The sequence below is a fragment of the Harpia harpyja genome, chromosome 2 (genome assembly GCF_026419915.1).
Source record: "Harpia harpyja isolate bHarHar1 chromosome 2, bHarHar1 primary haplotype, whole genome shotgun sequence".
Taxonomy (NCBI): Eukaryota; Metazoa; Chordata; class Aves; order Accipitriformes; family Accipitridae; genus Harpia; species Harpia harpyja.
The window spans coordinates 61,143,300-61,165,675 of record NC_068941.1 but is presented as its reverse complement, the minus strand read 5'-3'; the positions used below and the strand labels follow the sequence as shown (position 1 = coordinate 61,165,675).

At 37.7% G+C, this 22,376-nt stretch overlaps 1 protein-coding gene across 2 annotated transcripts in view; it reads right to left on the bottom strand.

The window, feature by feature from the left end:
• CORIN (corin, serine peptidase) overlaps positions 1-22,376 on the bottom strand; it is a 180,056-nt gene that overhangs the window by 14,161 nt on the left and 143,519 nt on the right. For both annotated transcript variants that reach the window (XM_052780137.1, XM_052780138.1), the window contains 4 exons: positions 21,691-21,798; positions 17,115-17,228; positions 14,550-14,660; positions 12,810-12,939 (listed from right to left, as the gene is read on the bottom strand). In XM_052780137.1, coding sequence (XP_052636097.1) covers positions 12,810-12,939; positions 14,550-14,660; positions 17,115-17,228; positions 21,691-21,798 — 463 coding nt within the window. The remainder of the gene's footprint in view (positions 1-12,809; positions 12,940-14,549; positions 14,661-17,114; positions 17,229-21,690; positions 21,799-22,376) is intronic.

Below are 22,376 nucleotides of genomic sequence, written 5' to 3'. Positions count from 1 at the left end.
ATTGAAATCAGGAACACCAAAAGCCTTCTGGTGGCATTTACTGTAGTGCATACATTGACATACTGGTTCTACAGTTTCTTGTCTCCAAAAATACAAAAAAAAAAAATCTTCCTATGTAGAAGAGGTAAAAGAAAAATACTTTCTTACATTCCTATCTTTGCAAATCCATTGAAATTTAACAGTAAAGAGCAGTCTGGGTCTTGTTAATAATACTTGACAGTATGTCTAAGTCGAAGCTGTCTGCTTTGTCAAACAGAACAAATCATGGGTGACGATGTCAAACCTGTCCTTCTGCAGCAAATTAACAGGAATATGAAAGTAAGTTAGAATGGTTCACCAGGAGATATTTTCATATAGCCATTTCCTCAGTTTAGTTATTGCTTGACAGAATCAAGCCACTGAAGAAATGGCTGGTTTAGTAGGTCTCAACTGCTAAATGGAAAAGAAGAGTGTATTTTGTAAATGCCTTTACAAGTCATGCAACTTTCCAGCACAGAACCATCCATGATTAGCCATCAATCCCTGTCAATGACAAGAACTTTCAAGGACTGCTCTCCTGAACACTGGTCAAAGGCCAAATTCTAAATACTAGTCCAAGGAAAAAAGAATGAGAAAAGTTCAGAAAAACTGTGATGTGTCATGAAACTTGCCTCTGAACCCAATCTCTCATGGCAGTACCTAGGAATGCCAGTCAGGTTATTAGTTTAAGTCCAATTTTCAGTATTAACTATATTTCTTTTTAAATATCTACAAAAGTGCAGCATCCTTTACCCACTTGATTGCATAAATTAACAAAGATCAAATAATTCTGTTTTATGGTAAAGTTGTCAGTGCAACCATATGGAAATCTTTTCAACAGTGCTGGCAGAATTAACTAGGCTCTGAGGTCATGGCCCTGGATCCTGCCTGTTACATGACTTATTTTTCAGAACCTTTTCTAGGCACCTTAAGCAAATATCATTCCATCATCTACTACCTAGAATGTGCAGGCAGATAACACAAGCATTTTTAAAGACCGTGTTTTTAACTCATTTAGAGAAAGCTGGTTTTTTCTGCAGAGAGCTTTCTTCCTCAGTGCCTGCTTATAGCAAACACTTAAAACTCTCCTCTCTTCATTTCCATCATTTGCTTATTTCCCACTTTTTCCCGCCAAACATACACAAACTTTTTTTCCCTAAGATTACATTCTGCCTTATGATTTTCTGAACAATTATGTTCACCATTTCATAACTGTGTACAGTGATATTTTATGTAGCTGTAAACAGTGTCTGATCTATAAAATATGTAACTCAAAAATGTGCAAATATCATGCCATCCGATGGATCCAAATCTGTTATCCCAATTACCAGATTATTTTGCTGAAACCTGCAGTTCTGAATTACAGCTTGTGATGCTATAATCATCATTAAGCAGATATGTACTTCTAAACCAGGGCAGCAACTTAGAAGGCACTTAAGCCTGTATGAAATTTTATAATTATTAATACAAGGTATTATACTTAGTAAAAGTTAAATTATGGCTATGCCTTTTTTCCTTGGCAGTCACAGCTTGATAATAATACACTCAAAACCAGTATGCCCTAATTTATGTCTTTAGAATGCCTTCTATAAACATTTATAGAGCGTTCCCCCCTTGATGATGTTTATACAAGGTTTTCTTTCAGATAGGCAAGGGCCACCACTTGTCTCCTTTCATCTATTTTAATTAGAAATAGCCAGAATAAAAGGGACCCAAGAGCCTCATTTCTAGCTGAAGAAAGCTGGAGACAATGGTTAGCATTTGTGTAGAGATCAGAGCATACCGGGAATTGCCAGAGACTGAGAGAACACGAGCTAAAAATGTTCGAAGAGGAGTAAGGACTTGGGCTGGTGTGAGCTTCTGGGTCTGAGACTTTCAGTGCCCAGGGAGGGGCTGCTATGCCAGGAGTATACATTGCACCAGGGACTGTAAAGCACTCAGAGAAAAGGAGGGAGGTAGAGCAATGGGGACTCATTTTAGCCAGACCCATCCTGTGCTCCAGAAACACAGCAGGCAGCAAGCCCTACTTGGCCCCTCTTGGAGCTGTAGCACACACTTTCTTCTGTGGACACACTCTAAACAAAAGGGAAAAAGGATCTTTCAATGGACAGAGCCGTGCCAACTCATGGTGTATAATTTCTTCACAAGAATATTTTGCTTCACTGAGTTTCTTACAGACTCCAAGGCTGTAGCTGCTAATTACTTTAAAACATCAATCTACATCCTTCAGTTCAAAATTAGCTTTCTTGCCAATTTTTTATTTTAGTGGCCTGCCAAAGTTGACCTAAATTAAGTCAATCTGCACACAAGTCACATGTGTGGCCATATGTAATATCTTTCAAGATTTCAGGCAAGCCAAATAACCTTTTTTATGAAACACTTTCAGAAGGTTCTTTCACTTCTTTGCAGTCCCCCCCCCCCCCTTTGGTTTGCATATAACAGAACAGCTTTGTTCAGAAACTCAGTGTTGATTTTAGACTAATGCTTTTAATTATTACCTCTATTGCAACAATAAGCAAAACTGAAACTGTATTTGTTGACTGAAACCATATATACCTGGAACACAATGTGCAGTTTAGAGGTGCCTCACTTTAAGAGGATATTCAGAAACTGGAGACGGTCATGCAGATGGCTTTCAAATTTTTTACGGGCCTCTGGCACTGACGCATAAGGAGAGGTTTGAGGGAATTGGACTTGTTTACTCTTGTGAAACGAAAGCTAAGGGACAATTCAATAGCAACCTGCAACTACTTGAAGATGAGTTAAAAGGTGATGGAATCAAACTTCTCTCAATAGTGCTGCATGGTAAAACCAGGGGATGGCCTAAAGTTGCAGCTTTGGAGATTTATAGCAGATGAAAAGGAAATAGTTTTTCACTAGGAAGGTGGAGCAGCCCTGGAACAGAGACTGTGGAGTCTCAGTCCATCAAGGTTTTCAAGACTTGGCTAAACAGAGCAGTGGTTGAGCTGATCTCGTTTTGGCAATAGTCCTGCTTCAAGTGGGAGATGGACTAGATGGTCTCTAGATGTCTGTTACAATGGGGATTTTATGATTCTGTTGCACAGTACAAGGGTGCTGTAGCGACCAGTACCTATACTGAAGAGCTTAATCTTAAAAAAGGCTAACAGCTAGAACAGATTTTTCAGGCATAAGAGCATCTTTTAACATTACAGTACAGTCACTGAAATATCTACATCACTTAAGTAAGTTTGTTAGTGATATCTGCAAGCGTAAGACATTCATACCATGGCAACAATAATGCACGCCTTTTGAGTGGTGATCTTTGGACCAGATCCTCTACCAGCCTTTCAAGATAACTTGCAAATCCTACCTGAATCCACATGACTTTATAACTCTCATGGTGCTATCTGGATGGAACCATTTGAGTACTTAAATATTATTTTAAAACCTATGGGTTTCTAAAAATCTATTACTGAATAGACCACAAAAATTTAACTGTCTCATGTGTCTCATATTAAATACCTGCAGTAAATCTTTATATCCAAAAGAACTATGCTAGAGCTTCTGAGCTCAAACTGCTCAAACATAACACTCAACGAATACACTTTAGGGTGCTTGTAGTCTCAGTCTATGGACTTCTCCAAGACCATATCAAAAGTGCCATAGTTAAGTAAATTTATAATATACGCACAATAAACAGCAATGTTTTATGATTTTTTGCCCATTTGAAGTGATAGAAATACTAAGCTTAGTGGTAAAAGTATGTCTTTCACCTAGATTTTCATGAGGTGCTCTGCACTGTTTTCAAGAATGAAATGGGATTAGGACCTATGAAAAAAATCCTTCCACGAGGTTTTCTTTCACTAAACAGTTAACCAAAACAGTTAACTATGAAAAATTCAGCAAAAAGGAATCTTATGAGGCCATCTGATCCATTCCCCTAATCCAAAATAAGATCAACTGTATCTAAATTCTCTCTGACAGATTTTTGTCTGCCCTGTTTGTAAAAATCTCTGATGATGGAGAATCCTCAGCATTTCCAGGCAATACATTTCAGGATTTACAGTCAGCAATTTTTTCTAATGTTTGTTTTAAATCTTCCTACCTGTCATTTAAGCTCATTACTTCTGCCTTATTTCCACTGGAAATGGAGAACAGTTTATTCCTTGCCTCTTTGCAGCAGCCTTTTACATGACCACCCAGAGTTTTCAACCTTTCTTCACAGACCATGCTTTCTAGATCTGTGGTCATTCCTGCTGACCTATTCTGAACTCTCCCCATCCAGTCAAAATCTAACACAAACTGTATACACCAGAGGGATTACACATAAATACTCCTAGTTAATTTAGGCCATTTCTCCAGTCTGTCAAAAAATTTTTGAATTCTAATCCCATCCTCCAAAATGCTTTCAGATCCTCCCAGCTTGATGCTGAATGAGAAATTATTAAGCGTACTCTCCATTCTATCATCTGAATGAGTCACGACAACACTGAATATCACCCCAGACACACTGGGATGTGTCTGGTCCCCCACCAATACATCTTTATAGTTTGACAATGAATCATCAACAGTTTTGTATCATTTCATCTTCATCCATATCTCCCTACTTATTTCAAAAGTCATTTCACATAGCGTGAAAGTTAAAAATATATCACATCTACTGTTTCTTCCCTATCCAGTGTCAGTGCCTTTTCAAGGAATAAATTAAGGGAATCTGACATGATTTGTTATTGATAAATATATTCTGTCTGTCATTAAGACCTTATACTTCTGTAATTATTTCTTGATAATTGAAGCTAGGCAACTAGCTGTAAATCTCTGCATCTTCCTCTTTTTCCCTTTCTAATGAAAAGTAGCATACCTAACAGTTTTCAGCCTTATGTAGTCATTCTCCACAGCTTCTCAAAACTACTGGCTACCATTATTGGCAGCCATAATGGAGACCTGCCATAACCATAAATCTTAAGTGCTCTTGGATTAATTTCAGCGAAACTAGCTACTTTGAAGAGCAGTGTATAACCTATTATTTTCTTACTCTACCCCTAATTCTTAAGTCTTTGCCATCTTAGAAACATAATGTTTTGCTGAGGTTTCTTAGTGGTTTTGTTTTGGTTGGTTGGTTAGTTTGCTTTGCTTTTTTTTTTAATATCCCTGGCTTTTCTGATTCTTTCTCCAGATACTTATGCTCTTGTTCTATACCAGTTCTTGTAAGCTTGAATTACACCTCCACTCTCTCTAGAATTCCACTTCCAGTTTCAGGTCACTGTACAGCTTGTGCCTCAGCCAAGTTAGTCTTGCTGCTTCACAGAAAGATGTCTGCTAGATCTAATGAACATCAAAGGGCACATACAATTCCAACATCTCTAATTTATTTAATCTAAGAAGTTTCCTTTAATCTAAGGCAATTTCAAAATAAGTTATTCAATGATTCTACAAAAACAGTCACTCATAAAACCAGAAAGGCAAGACAATTTAATTATGTCTACCCGAGTGGAAATTCCAACTTGGATTTTCCTAATTTTTCAAATTTCAATTTAAAAATTAGCATATTCCTTTAATACACTTAATTTCAAGCTATGGATTCCCTTATGTGTGTTTAAGAGAGGGATTTTTAGAATTAAAAAAGAAAAATAAAACCCAGTGTGTCTTCTACATTATAAATGTGCTTACAATGGGGAAAAGTAATGTTTAGGGTTATTTCATTACGTAAGTTGTACAATGGAAATATTAATGAAATAGTTTTCAAAACATTCTAGCCTGCTACCTGCTGATCACTGTGCACAACAGTCAAAGGTTATAGTACAGTTTATAGTGAAACACAAGGAACATTATGACTTGCACGCTAAATCATGATAAAAAAAAAATAGAAGGCAGGGACTGATTTTAGGTTATGAAGTTAATATTCTGTTCATCATTAAAAGTAACATAATTTGGGATACTTCTGTACAGCAATGCTTTTAATACCTTGTTCTCCCTATTCCATTGTGGAACTCTCTCAAGTTTATTAAATTGCAAGTTTAGAATAAAGTATAATCCATAAACTGCATTCCTTCTGCCTTCAAAGTAACAGTAACATTCCTCTGTTCAGCTTCTCTAATTCCATTGTTTTAAGCCTCATGTGACAGCAGGGCTGAAAAAGGGAGCCTTGTGTTATGCCAGAAGGTAATGAATAACATGTGTCTGGACACTAATATAAAACAAATTAGGCCTATTTCAGAGCTGGAACAGCATCTGTTTCCTGTCTGTACTTACTTACTGGTTAAGATGTTTCTTGGTCTTCAGCAGAATTCTATAAAGCCATGGCTGTGCCATAGAATATGGAGTAAAAGAACAAAACCTTGATTTTTAACAACATTGAAATCAGAGAAATCTGAAATTTTAATGCTAAAACATACGGAGACATAGAAAATAGAAATTTAAAAGATCCACAGCATTGACAGAAAACAAAAACATGTATGATTAAATAGTTTTTAAATTTTTTGGTGGAAAGTAGGTGATCACTGTGATGTTTCCAGGTTTCAAAATGCCTACAGTCTTATGTCCTAACTGACAGACTACTCAACCCTATCAGGAATGAGTTAACATGTAATTACACTGAAAAAAATTTTATATGCTTGCTTTTTCTCTGTGTGCTGGTTTGGGCAGGGATAGAGTTAATTTTCTTCACAGTAGCTAGTGTGGGGCTATGTTTTGGATTTGTGCTGAAAACAGCGTTGATGACGCAGGGATGTTTTCGTTACTGCTGAGCAGGGCTCACACAGAGCCAAGGCCTTTTCTGCTTCTCACCCCACCCCACCAGCGAGCAGGGTCGGGATGGGACACAGCCTGGACAGCTGACCCCAGCTGACCAAAGGGATATCCCAGACCATATGTTGTGGTTTAACCCCAGCCAGCAACTAAACACCACGCAGCTGCTCACTCACTCCCCCCCCCCCCAGTGGGATGGGGGAGAAAATCGGGAAAAGAAGCAAAACCCGTGGGTTGAGATAAGAATGGTTTAATAGAACAGAAAAGAAGAAACTAATAATGATAATGATAAAACTAATAAAATGACAACAGTAATAATGAAAGGATTGGCATGTACAAATGATGCGCAGTGCAACTGCTCACCACCCGCCGACCGACACCCAGCCAGTCCCCTGAGCGGTGATTCCCTGCCCCCACTTCCCCGTTCCTATACTGGATGGGACGTCCCATGGTATGGAATACCCCGTTGGCCAGTTTGGGTCAGGTGCCCTGGCTGTGTCCTGTGCCAACTTCTTGTGCCCCTCCAGCTTTCTCGCTGGCTGGGCATGAGAAGCTGAAAAATCCTTGACTTTAGTCTAAACACTACTGAGCAACAACTGAAAACATCAGTGTTATCAACATTCTTCGCATACTGAACTCAAAACAGAGCACGGTACCAGCTACTAGGAAGACAGTTAACTCTATCCCAGCTGAAACCAGGACACCATATGACGTCACGCTCAGCATATAAAGCTGGGAGAAGAAGAAGGAAGGGGAGGACATTCAGAGTGATGGCGTTTGTCTTCCCAAGTAACCATTACGCGTGATGGAGCCCTGCTTTCCTGGAGATGGCTGAACACCTGCCTGCCGATAGGACGTGTGAATGAATTCCTTGTTTTGCTGTGCTTGCGTGCACAGCTTTTGCTCTACTTATTAAACTGTCTTTATCACAACCCATGAGTTTTCTCACTTTTACTCTTTTGACTGTCTCCCCCATCCCACTGCGGGAGGGAGTGAGTGAGCGGCTGGGTGGTGCTTAGTTGCTGGCTGGGGTTAAACCACAACACTCTGTCATTTGAGTGTCTAAGTTACAGGATTCATAAAGTATGATTTTGTAGCTAAACTTAAAAAAGACCATTTGGGGCCATCTAAATTTAAAACTTCAATTAAAATATAGATTTTCTTTGGTGGAAGTCTTAATTCAACTTCAAATTAAATGTAAAGTCCTTCATTTAAGGTTAATTAGCTTTTAATTTTGAAAAGATGAAGGACACATTTCAGAGAAAAATACTGTTTTGAAATAAAATTTTAAGTGTTTAATTATAAAAAGTTGAAACAAAATAACTTGACTTTTCAACCTTTCTTCCCCTGCTGAAACTATTCACTGAATTTGAACAAAATTTGCTGTTATTTTTGTTCAATATTGTCCTTTACAGAATTATTATTCACTAAGAAATATTCCCATAGTTCTACTGGTAATAACACATTAGCCAGAAAAAACACTTCAACTTGCAGATTCCAGAGTGAATTTTCAGGACTGACAGATTTAATATCTGTTTAGTGTTAAACTGAGTAAATTTGTTTTGGAGACCCTTAGGAAAAGAAAAAATGGGTTTTATAATGCCATTTGTACAAGCTGTGAAAAAAGATAGTTTGAAAAAGGATTTGTGATCAATCGTTAGAATAAGAATGTTCCTTTTGTTGGCAGTATTCATGTATCTTTCTATTTCTTTTAGTCAATCACAGAATCACAGAATGGTTGAGGTTGGAAGGGACCTCTGGAGGTCATCTGGTCCAACCGCTCTTGGTTAAGTGGGGCCACCTACAGCCAGTTGCCCAATCATGGAGCTAAAAAGTGTTATATGGGGTAAGTGACCATATGCTTAATGCCTATTTGAAGCAATTGTCACAATTTGCAAGGAATTATTAGGTTGAAATTTCTTCGAAAAAAGTCTTACCTAAATAATTATATTTTAAACTACATATGTGCATGAAACATGAGACATAATCTATCAGATTTAATCTAATACAACCCTAATACAATGATTAAAGTCTACATATTTTAACAGTGTTTTATGGTTGCTCAAAATTACTAAAACAGTCTTCCACATCTACCACAGCTTGTAATGTTATTTTCAGTAAATTTAATGTAATCTGAAGAATTTGCTATTTTGCTAAATCCTCTAAAGATTTAATAGAACACACTGCAGCCATGGACAATGTGAATATATTCAAGGTAGGTCAAGCATATTTTACATTCTGTTGAGTGGGTCTAGAAATCCAGATTGAATTAATGAGTTCAAATACTTCATCTCTGACATGGAATTTGATTTACTAAATGTCATCTTTATTCTTGGAGAAAATAAAGTAGGTTAAATTCAGAAGGTCAAATTTCTAATGTGGGTAGGACAGAAGTATTCCATTTTTTGTTTCTGTGATGTTTTTAAGCAAATAAGACATTAAACTAAACTTCCCTTTTACTTCTGTTGCAGAAATAGTTAGAAAGTAATTAGAAAGCATAATAATTCATGTGAGAACAAAAGATTATTGCTCCAGCAGCTTGACTGCTCAGCTGGCAAATATTATTAAAGAACTTTGAACCAAAGGGACAGAGGGAGTGAGAAAGTATTAGGAGAGACAAAAGGCCAGGCAGCAACAAGAGATTGGCCTTTCCCTTCCACAAATACATGCACAGTAGATGCTATGGCAGAGGAAAGAAGGAAAAGGAGCTACCTGTTTCAGTGGATCACCAGTGGCACAGCCTCCAAGAAAGGGAGCAGCAGCAGGAGGTAGCAGAGCTTACTGTAGATTTTTATAAACGAGTGATGTGGTAAACAGCTGTGATTTTATGCTGATACTGCTAGGCCAGAACAAGCAGATCAGCTAAAATTCCCCTGTACTCTGCTGGGTACAAGCTGTTGAAGTTTGTCATTATTACATTTGTTATCTCATCCTAGTCCAGGAAAGAAAGACAAACTATTCCAGTACATTGCCATAGAGTAACAGAACAACTCCACTAATGTCTGTTTTTGTCAGATTTCAGATTTGAGCAGACCAAGGGTTTACGATCACTGTTCCATCACAAAAAATGTGGACTTCAGAGTATATGAAAATGGATTTCTTCAACTAAACGTCAAGATGAATCTACAGTCTTCTAACATAATGTTCTGAACCTGCACAGTGTGCCCATCTGCAGCAGCATAACCTCTGCAGCACACACCAGGATATAGCTAATCCTTGATATGAGACACTGATGGCCATTGCTGTTCTGTTCCCTACCTGTTTTAGCAGGAAACATAATTGCCAGAGACATGCTTTACTGTATTTAAACTTGAGACTTAGTCAGAGGTCTCTGAACAAAATTATCTGTCCTGAGATGAACAGGCAGTCCTATCAGGTGATCACACAGTCCCCTCTGGCTGTAAACTATGAAACCTAAGACTTGGACAAAAAGTTCCCATTGGGCTCTTAGCATTATAAACAGAAGTCTACTTTGTATCTAACATTCTTTTTGCACTACAGGAAAAGGTAAGAACTGCTAAGAACACACACTGCATAACTTGAGCAACAGCCACCATTAGTCCAAAGCCTTTCAGACAATGCTTGGAACTTGCAGTTTTCTGTGACATTGCATCATGCACCACACAACACACTGCATATGCTGTGCTGTGAAAAACTGAAGAAATGCATCATCTGTGGAATTAGAATTGGCCAACAGCCAGGAAAACAGCTTGAATTTTGTGCAATAGGCAGAACAGAATTACCTCTAATGTTGTTTCAGACACAATGCTTATATCTCCCCAAAAGACAGACTGATATTCTGTAAAATGTGTTACCACTATCAGCTAAATTAACCTAGCTTTAACCACCGTCATTTAATTCTCTTCATTCTTTTCAGATTAATTTAGGTTGAAGAATTAAAAATATCTACAAGCTGTTAGAAAGACATTGCTTTCATATTTTAAACATTACCACATTATATAGCGATTGGGAGTTGTCATTTGGGAAAGCACTGGACACAGTTATGACAAACAGTTTGCAGAGCTTCATAGAAAATAAAAATACCATATGCTACCATTCACTGTAATTCCTGGTATTAAGAAGTCTCAACTTCGATATCTCATGCGCACTATTTTTCTCTAAAAGTAAGCAAGATAACTTAAATCAAAATCAGGTATCACCATAAGTCATTATTAAAGAAGTCTGCATAGCCACAAAACTGGGGTTTCTGCAGTATGCTATAATATGGACAGAATTTCTATATTCACAGCTTTAATTTTCTGAAGGAGTAAAATGAAGTATTTTCCATTGGGAATACCTGAAAAAATGTTACCCTCTGTGACATTTTTCACTGAAACCCTATGCAATGTTAACAAAATAATTAAATAATTATATTAACTCATATTACTCCTTTTTGAATGTTTTTTCTTGTAGATCTTCTTCAAAGCTAATTTACTGTATTTTTGACAACGCCACTTCACAAAACTTGGAGAATAGCTAAGAAAATCAAGCTTCAGGTGATTGATTGACAAAATCAGGCATTGAGAAAGGAAAGACCACACTACTTTGACGTACTGCCAGGAAGAATTAGAAATCAGTATTAGTCGGACTGAAGTTGTAGACTTCAGATTTGAACTGGAATTTCCCACTGTCCATCACACTATCACCTGTCATTACAAAAAAGAATTTGTACAAAAATTGATTTGTAGACTATCTTCCCCTGTTAGAAAATGGATTTGTGAGATTTAAGAATTATTTGTGTCTCACACATTTCTTAAAAGTGATAGGATTGATAACATCTGTTAGCAAGCCTCAGTGAAGAAGCAGGAAGGTGTAAGTTTCTACTCATGCTAATTTCAGTCTAGCACACCTCTGAAAAAAGGAAGGAATCAGAGGTTTTGTGATAATTTAATACCTTTTCATTTTCCTAGCAGCAAGCATCATAGGAAAGTTAAGCAAATCTTATGTTAGGACTATGAGACTGAAATATTAAGAAGAAAATTATTCTTAGTGTTAGGACCACCTGTTTGTTCTTAGACAATAAAGTAGTTGTAAAAGCAACTTTATTTTGGAAGGTATCGAAGGAGTTTAAGCTTATTAGGATGTTATATAAAGTTAAAGCATAAAGATAACGTCAGTATTATTTAGATATACTAAACTAGCTAGAAGAGTACAGAATTGTTGTGTGTGAGAATGGCAGGCAGTCCATACAGTACAGGTAGTCTTGGATTCAGGGCATATGTTAGAACTGATGTCAAGCATCCGTGCAGTGCAAGGCAATACAGAGTAGGTTAAGTGCAGACACTGTAACCCAGGGTCTTTATCCTCATGTGGTTTTTGAGAAAGGTACAAAGAACGAGATTGCATGTCAGTATATGCAGTGGTAAAAGGCAGACAGAAAAGACACTTCTTAATCCAGTTTGGGGATCAGACACTGACAAGAGATATCCTTCTATACCATCAGGCTTGTCTTTTCCTAGTACAAGACAGCTTTGTATATCAGAGCAGATGAACTTGATTTTTATCCAACAGTTATATTTTGCATTGACTATTCCATAAAGCAGCTATTACTTTAATGTGCATGCAATGAGAAATATGCATAGAGGCTATTTTTTTTTTCTGAGTCCCACAGAGAAAGCTCTGTCTTTACCAATTCATTGTTCAGAGATAGCCAAGTTAAATATATCTGCTTGCCTCGTTCACAGTACTTACCGCAGAGTGCAAATAAATGCAGAGAAATTTTCCTGTGTTTCCTAAGACAAGTCTGCTTTAATTCTTTAGGAAGACAGAGAGTATCACATTGCCAAACAATTCTAAGCCTCAGCAATAACTGCAAGTTCAAATACTGAGGCTTGGCAAGGCATCATTAACTTTTCAACACACTCTTTAATAACAATCACGTAATGTTTATAAAGTGGTGAAAGTGCCTATATTTTAGTGAGCTTTTGCTCCTGCCATAGTTCACAAAATTTCATTACCTCTTTTCTCTATGAACCATTTCCACACTCGCTCTAACATTGCAGTAATCAATGATCATTCACATCTAACTCCAGCACTCCAATTGTCCTAAGAAATTCATCAATGCTACAAACTACTGACCTTACCCTAAACCCATCTGATTGCAGGCCAGTTGGCTTAAATTTTCTTGCCACTCATCAGCACAAACATGGTTATCAGCAGCTGACCTGTGAATGGTCAGGAATGTCAAGGAACTCATGTTTTTAGACAGGGTAACTGCAAAGAAAAAAGAAGAACAACTTACCACTTTTGCTGATTTTATATGCTCAATAGCTATATACGTACATTCCTTAGCTATGTAATTTAAAACCAAGGCAACCATGCTTATCAGAACCTTGCTAACATTGAACAGCATGAGACACTAAACAACAAAGGCATCTTGAGGATTAGAATAAACCAGAATACTCGTGACTCACCAGCACAGGCTCACATGGGTTTCTGATAGCCTTAATCTTGTTAAATGATGTTTTGACCCACAAATAGTCCAACTGAAATCACTAAAGTAATTTGTGGGATGAATGCTGCTTGACATAAGAGTGATGCCATCATTTGACTCTCAGTAATATGCACTGTTCCCGTCATAACAATATGTGGGTGTAATTAGAGAAAGAAAAAACAACTACTGTTTACAAGAAAGATCATGACCATTGCTTCTGTCTTAATCCACGTATACATGTGTGTGAACTGCTTTTATCACATACAAAAAGCTTCTCAAAATGGCCCAAAATGGAAATTTACATCCCTCCCTTTCTAGGATCCCTTAAAATATGTTGGGTTGTGTGCATTTCCTCCCCAAATACATACTGGTTTTAGTTAAAACTGCTCCTCTGACTTTTGCTTTGATAGTACTGATCTTAACATAGCCAAGCATTATGCATTTTTCCTATATGCTGAATGTGCTTTTGCTTCTCTCCCCGTGAGTAAGTTATGTATTAATCCTAGATTACTCCTTTTCAAATATGCATTTCTGGAACAGTTCTCTGTTGCATAGGTTTTATTAAATGCTGTTGTTTACTAATGTTCATAGAGTGTTAAATGTTTTAAAATATTTATACAATCTACTTCAATATGAATACAAAATATTTGCTTCTGTAAGCCACAGTACACCTTTTTTCTGTATTTAAAATTACATACAAAGCATCTCAAAACTTAGTAATATAAACTACTGTCATGTACAGAAATACATGTTAACTCAGTGAAATCTCAGAGGACATACTACTGCTTTCCAACCTGCTTCTTTTCAGTGCAATTTTTTTTAAATCCACCTTCATTTTTATTTAAAGAATAATACTTAGAGACTTTTACTTTAACAACACATAAAAGCATGAGGCCTAATTGGAACATAGATAGCAATAGCAGGTTACATCATTCTGCAGGTCTTCAGCCAGCACAAAGGGGCCTAGTAGGACTGTTTTCTTCTGAAAAGCTCTGAACCTGCACCATTGCAGTTAGTGGGAATTTCACACTGATTTTCACAAGTACAGAATCAGGGCTTAGAAGTTTTGCCCAAATAAATTCTACACCTGAATGTCTTCCTACTCTCTCTTCTATCCACAACGCTTTCCAGATTTTACACACCATCTACACATTTTAGAAGTACCCTGCCATGTCAGTTATATCTTTGCGCCGTGACACTTCACACTGAGCCTTTCCTTTCTCTTTTGCCCACTTTCTTGCATGCTTTCCCAACCTCAACCCAGTCTCCCTTTGGTAATAAAGGGAGCATGTCTCCACCACTGCAATTGCATTCTAAATCAAATCACCAGTGATTACTGTCATCACCCAAACATCACTTCCAGGCAGAGGGCACCATGGTGTAAACTTACCACAGTCCCATTCATCTGAGCTGTCACTGCAGTCTGCTTGCCCATCACACCAGAGCTCACGTGGCACACATTCATGGTTGGCACATTCAAGTTCACTCTCTTCACAAAATGCTGCAAGGACAAAACCATGTTTCACTCGGAGAAAGAAATGATCAATGTGAAGTTCACACTGAAACTAAAAAAAATGAGAAGGAGGGTGAAGGTAGGCACAGAGCAGATTTATGGAGCGAGCAAGAAAGTGAGACAGTTTTGCAAGAAAATTCAGGATGGACGTCACTCAGGCAGAAGGTGGTTGCTGCCAGGCAGTGGCAGAGGGCATCGCAACTCAGAGGGAAGGAAGGGTGTCTGGAAATGGCAAGATCTGTGATTACTTAATATCATTTCTAGTCTTGTCATAGGAAACCTGTCTAAGTCTCTCAGAAGCTTTAAGTGAAAATACTGTGTTCCATGCTTTTTAGGAGACTGATCCAAATCTGTTTATTTCTTCATGTTCTTTGAAAAAATTATTTTACTGTAATGCATATGTATTTCCTTTCATCCACAGCAATTCTACATTAACTTTTGGATCCTCCTTTGCTATTTACAATCATGGAATTATTTTTATCTCCACTTTAGAGATGGGGAACTAAGGTACAGGTAGACATGCTCCAGTTCACAGTTCGTTGCCAGCTGGGAGCATTAGGTAGGGATTTCCTGAATCTCTGTCCAGTGCAGGAACCACAAGAGCTTCTATTGGCAAGTGACTTGTAGCCTTCCCCCCACCATAACAAACCCCCTCCCAAAAGGCAGGTGTGTAGCATTACAGTACCCTCCTCGCTAACACAATTCTCTTCCAGCTTCTATAAACCCCTTCATTACGGAATTTTGAGAGCTGGGGGAGGGTGGACAGAGAGAGAATGCGTGGAAGGAAGCTGCATTCAGTTGCCTCCATCTGGCTGTTGTATAGCATCTATACTGCCATACAAATGCACAACACTAGTGCAAAAAATATACTCCACAGTGAAAACCATACAGATAGAGAAGGCAGTGCTGCCTACTCTGACATAAGTGATCCTTCTGTCTCTGGAATAAAGCGTGCAAAACTAGAAAAAGCTCTCTAACTCTGCCTTCCAGAGAGAGCATATTTTAAAAGCTGGAAGCCCTCAGCTGAGGAAACTTTGCTGCCATTTTGGAATATTCAAGCCCTGACACAAAAGCAGAGAGGAAATATAGGCTGATAATTATAGACTACCCTAACCGAAGCCCTCAGAGAAATCTTTTCTCTGCTGTTATCTTAATGTGTGATCATGAGCAAATCACTTTAATACCACCTTCCTTTTTTTAGATTACAGCATACAGACGGCTTGGAAGTCAAATGGTATAATCTTCACAATGAAAAACAGATTAACAAGCATTCTGTGAGCTGCCTCTTCCCCAAAAGAAACAAAGTTAGATCTAGAGATATATGCAGGCTGCCAATCATTTTTGCAAATATATTCATATGCTCCACATAGCACATAAAATGTACCTACCATACTGTCCCTGCCAACAGCACTCCAGAGACTCAGGAGCAACTTTTTTTAAATTGTAAAATTATACCCTACAGTCCCAGCAAACATGCTGAAAAAACAGGATTGCCCAGAGAACTAAAATTTCAGCTTTCAAGCACGTTTACCAAGCATCTCTTCTTTCTTGTGCAGGCTGAGTATCACCCAGTATGTCTTTTCTAGTTCCTTGTCTTGAGAAAAGCTGGTGTGTAGGCATGTCCCCAGGAGAATTCAGAATACCACTAATATATTCATGAAAGTGAAGCCAACATCTCACAGCACCCACTCCCAGGTTCACAGGCAGGGTGGGAACCTGCAAAGCGGCCGTTCCCAGGTCTTCCACCTCTTCCCATCCCACTAGTCAGCTGGGTAGTGGAAACAGAACACAGGGCAGCTCCCACAGGGGACCAGGGGGCCACTGCACACTGTCAGCACTGTGAGCTGTCTTACACTGTGCGCATGGACAGTATGTCCATATTGTCAGTGTACCATACCAAGTTTTGTATCTCTGATACTTATCCCAGTTTGGATTGTAGAAGAAGCCTGTGGAGCCAAGTGGGGAGACAGAATCTAAGAAATGTCAAGCAGAAGAGAAATCAAATAAAGCAGTGAGACATATGAAATTTACTGAAGAACAAATCAAAAGGAAAATTGCGTGGAAATCAAGAAAAAAAAAAAGCAGCGAGCAGCTATACCTATATGGAATGAAGTTGAGAAAAGTTGGGAAAAGGAGTCAAGAAGCCATAAGGAATAAAGAAAAGAAGCACAAAGACACAAGAAGGAGGAGGGAGAGACAGGAAAAAAGAGAGAGGACTAGAGTGACCAAGGAGACAGCAAGGATCCAAGGATGTGAACAGCAGAGGACACAAGATGAGGAAAGAGATAAATTGGTGCCATAGAAAAACTGAAAAGGAAACTGAGGGAATGACTAAGCCTTTCTGTCCGTAGAAAACCTTTTTACTTTCATTTATGTTGCACCCCAAGATCCCCAAAATGTGATCAGCCCTCGATGGGACTAACAAACTGCATAAGCCCTTACAGCAGTTCTTTTCATCCATCATGTCAGGGCAGTCTGGAAAACCATCACAGATCATAGTGTGTTTGATGCACAGCTTCTTCAAAGGGCACTCCCAAAGACCCCTTTCTCTACAACCTGGAGGCAGAGAAGCACAGTTTTGAAACACCTGCATGCAATATCAAATCAACTGTTTTCTTCTTCCTTAACAATCCTGAAACACCTCAAATATTTTCACTTGCAATATTAATTTTAAAAGGTACCAAGAATAGTTACTAACAAAGGAATGCAAATAAGGTTGTCACAGTGCACACTTGATAAATGAGTATAAAACATATAACACTTCATAATACTTCAGTGCTTTTTAAATAATAATATATATTATGCTACATATATCTATAAGTAATGGTTTAGGCACTAGCTCAATTAGCTCAAAACCCATATAACACTACTCTTGAAATACATTCACTAGTAATATATAAACTTTTCTAACCCTGAAGTCTGTAGAGTTTCCTTTAAAAGCATACCACACAGACCTTTGGTCTTTCAAAAGCAAATCCTATGACAGCATGGAATCTCCATGAAACAGTGTAGAAATACGTAATTTTTTCTGGCAGTGCTGCTACACAATCTAATGCAGATCACAATGAAAGATAGAGAGATGCTGTTAAGTATTGACCACAAACAGTTTTCCTGGTACCATAATCTGAGACCAAACCAGTTCAAAAAGATTAGGAAGACCCAAAGGCTGTATGAATCTTCAAGAGGGTTCATTATTATGCAGGGAACACACTGCATTATTGTCTCTTCGAAGTCCTGCTAACCAGACTCTGATTTCAAGAGGAATACTTATAAAATTGTGTCACAGTGCTTTGACAGTAAAATTCCTGTTAGTCAGCTAGAGAAAATTAAGAATGGCCCAAGGTGCATTTTAGAAAAGTGTTTTCTCTTGTTTTATTTCATTATTTATTTCCATCAACTACTAAAGCACTTCACTGTGATACCAGTTTAAATACTTTGACATACTAATGTCATGCACATCTGACATTCTGGTTTTATAGGAAGCCATAAAAACAATGTGTTCACCTGACTAAAACAGATGATTTGATTGCCTTGTTTGGCCTACAGATGATAATCCTAGTTTTCATTTTAATCAAGCTCATACTTGGGTGACAGCCCTAATGTCCCCACACACCAATAGCTGAGGTATAAGCTCACAAATTGCATCTGAAGCAGCACCTCTGTTTGCCTGGACCTGGAACTACAGCAGCATATCAGCAGTCAGTTACTAAGCAGGTATGTTCTTTCCAAAAAGTGTTATTTCAGAAGTAAGTATTTTACAAACATGAACCAAAGAATCACTACTATCTTGTATGATTACTGGAAAAATCTACTCACGTTTTAACTGTAACTGGCTGTGTGGGGTGCTTGATTTTGTTTAGATTCAAAAAGCCATGTAAATAAATGTTACAGCATAGAGAAATAAATAGCCTTGAACCTGTGAAACTAATTCCACATGATCAAAGAACTTGCTTGGGTATCACCATTTTCCACGTCTCCTTCTTGATAATACTTGTGATAACTATTAAAAAAAAATTAACTGAAACCAAACAAAACCTTTACTCTAATAAAGAGCAGAGTATGTCAGTCATGTTAGGAACTTGATATGAAAATAAAATAAAAAAGCTTAAAAAATATAATTTATGAACCTTGCAATTTTTTAGCAGAGTGTTTACAATTAATTGAATAGATGTTTGCTTTTCCCCTTTATCACACTTTGTAGTGTTACACTGTGAAGTGTACCATGACTCTCCAAAATGTATCTTTGAGACAATTCCCTAGGAAAAATTCCCTACTTACTTACTGAATTCTGTGTTCAAATATACTGTTTTGTTGATAGAAGCCATCTACCATTTGATATATTTATATTTCTTCTCTAAATATTTTGTGACATACATTTTTAATTTAATGACAATGAAAAGGAAGTGAAAATGGAGGTAGGAAAACTTGTCCATATTTACATTACCCCCACCTCAAACATATGTTTTGACAAGAGATAGGGATTCACATATGATCTTACCTTCAGTCTTCTTCAAAATATGAAGCAAGTTACCATTTGTTATTCACACATATATTCTCCATGCAATATTATTAAGTCATTAATATTAAGACCACCACATTTTTCTCTCAACTAAAATACTACAGTCAGAACTCAGACTGCAGAAAATAGTGAAGGAAAATACTGGTTTTGAATATTATGTCCTCAATTTCTTTAGTACTCTTCTAGGACCCTCTTCTGCTCTCTGCCAGAGGCGTTGTTCAGCAGCAAGTAAATTAATATGATCAATTACAATCAAGCATATTTAATACCACAAAATCTCTTGATGTCTATCACAATAATAATTTTCAGAAATTACCTTCCTCACACTTCACTGAAATGCACTCAGAAGTCCCACATTCATAAATCTGGGTCAAATTTTCTCCCCAAATCCTAGTCTACATGGCACTAAAGTCTTAGGATTTTGCTGCAATTGCATGGATGAGATTTCCTCTCACGAAGATCACGTGAAAGTATGACGGGGATTCCTAATGGGAGGAGACAATGGGTACTGAATACAGCTCTACTCAGCATGGGCAGAGTATACCTTAGCCCCTTTGGACTATTCTACCTTACATTTCTGACCAGAGTAGCTTGAGCATCCAAAAGCTGTAGCTAGTCTTTTCCAGCCTCCTCCGCCCTGCACTGTGAAGTTGTTCCATGCCTGTCATTTAAGCCACTTCAAATACAAGGTTTTTAATTTAAATGCTGACTGTTATTTAATGGTATAAAACCAATTTCAAAGGATAAATCTAATAAAACGTGAGCTAGCCATTTACATGTGGAAAGATGATCAAGTTTTGATTTTGTTCTGCACACGTGGAATATCAATGAGTCAGAGACAGTTACTTCTAGAGCTCTGCAAGGACTTTCTGTTCTTCAGTAACAGCATTACCCCTGGTCAATGTAATGTCACTCTGACAGCAGTAATTTCCTAGCAGATACAGTCTTCCATATTTATAGAAACTGATAAGAATTCTGCTGATTGCTAGTGACATTCTGTCTAGACTACAGAGGCAGAGAAAGATCCACTCAAAAAATGAATGTTATATATTAAAGAAATATTTCATATGTTAATGTCTAGGAGAATAAAATTATCCCAAAAGATGCATAGCAATTAGTGTTCTAAGGAGTTAAGAACAGGTGGCAAGAAAGAATATTTGGCAGGGAGGACAATTGAGACAATTGATTCAAAGGTAAAGAGATGACAAACTCACTGTGATCATCAGCTCTGCCCTTCCTTTATAATCCAAACAAGAGAATGACCTAGTATTAAATCCTGCTTCAGTAAGCATATCTTTTTTTTCTTTTTGCAGGGGGAGGGGAATGGGGCAGAAAGAGGAGAGAGAATACAAGCGTGATTTGAAAACTCCCAGAGATTGAGAATACATCGCGCCTTAGTGAAAATAACCCCTTGGTTACTCCAATCATTAAAACAACCTGATCTTAAAAAAGAAGCATTTTATAGAGCTGTCAAGCTTGAATTTTAGCCTAGCTTCAGCTTTCAGGTGTTGGATCTTATTTTATTTTTGTGCAGCTGAGTAGAAAGTCTTTTATTGCCACAGTTTCGTTGCTCACAAACTGTGATTCTATCTTAACCTGCTCTCTGTTAAAAAAACCAGGTTGTGCACCTTAGCTCTACTCTGCTGGAATATTTTCCAATCTTTTGCTCATATTCACACCTCTTCTCTAAATCCTTAGTGATTTATAATTATTCTTTTTGCCCCTAGGGATGCCAGGCCAGCATGCAGAACTCCACGGAGGCTACATCTTAGTCACATAAAGCAATAGCATAAACTCCCTTCCCCTTCTCAAAATTCTCCTGCCAGCACATACAAAGATAAATAGTGACCAAGAGATTTGTTGGTTATTCTCAAGCTCAATACATCCCCTTAAGTTAAAAGTCAAGCACATCTCTACTCAGAAACATACTGGAGAATAAACTTTGTGGTTACCACTTTATCCTCGTACCTACAGCTTGAGGTTGACCAATCTGAAAGAACATGTAATTCTTGACCCTTGCAGTACAGAATCCACTTCAGCAACACAGATCTTTTGTCAATACATCATAACGAGAACATTACTGTGTATAAATTTGAAACTGTATTTATGAATTCAAGATTTAAACTGCCAGGAAGTCATGCTTTAGCTCAGTAGAACCTCCAGCAATATCAAAAGAATTAAATCTGCAGCATTTTTTATCTTTATTACTAAAGGAATACTCAAACATCCTGGAATACAGTTAGCAGAATCTAAATGATCAAATAAATTGTGTTGACATTAATCAAGAAGGATGCTTGCTGAAGTATTTTTACTGCTAGTAGTGTTAGAAAAAAACAATCAAAACAAACCACACTTTCAAACATATTTTTCTTACAGAAAAAGGGGCTTATCCTCTGAGCTGTCATACTATGGTTCAAATAACTGAAGGAAAATCAAACTCATTTTCAAATGCTTCAGTTACTCTCTGTTCAAAAGATCCAACTCATCGAATTTATTTACCACAGCTGTCCTCATCACTATCATCCTCACAGTCAGCTTGACCATCACATCTTCTGGATGCCAGGACACACCTCCCAGAACGGCACTTGAAGTGACTGGGTGAGCATTCTGTCAATGACAAGGAGCAGGGAGAAACAAGGCCCCATAAGCTGCAAGCTTAATCATCACATGGTACTTGCTTATTTATCACTATGACTGTTTTGGAAGGGTAAATGACAGGAATAGAAAGCTTGTGCGATATTAAACTGGAACTATGTAGTAGGCAAGACTCTTAACAATGGCACTGTCAATGGGGTAGAGCAATATTTTCCAGACCTCTCCCTCACATGCTACCTTCTGTCAAATTTCGAAGCTTTGCCAAATAACTGGCATACAATGTTTAGATTGTGGGCAGGGATTTTCTAGCTACTTTTCTCACTGCTGTGGTGTTGTGTGAAGCAGAAATAGATCATATGGTGTGTTGAAATGAGTAGAAGAGATCCCCAGGATAAATGTATATATAGGCAATTGTGTGGCTATTTGAATTAATTTGAATTAATAAAATCACCTATAAATGTTCATGAATTAACCCTTACATCGCTTCTGCCTCATCTTACAGAGTACCATTTTGAGAAAGCTTTATTTAGATAGTTTGAAAAACCCATCCATTTTTTCACACTGTACATGTCACTGACTTTGATGTACAA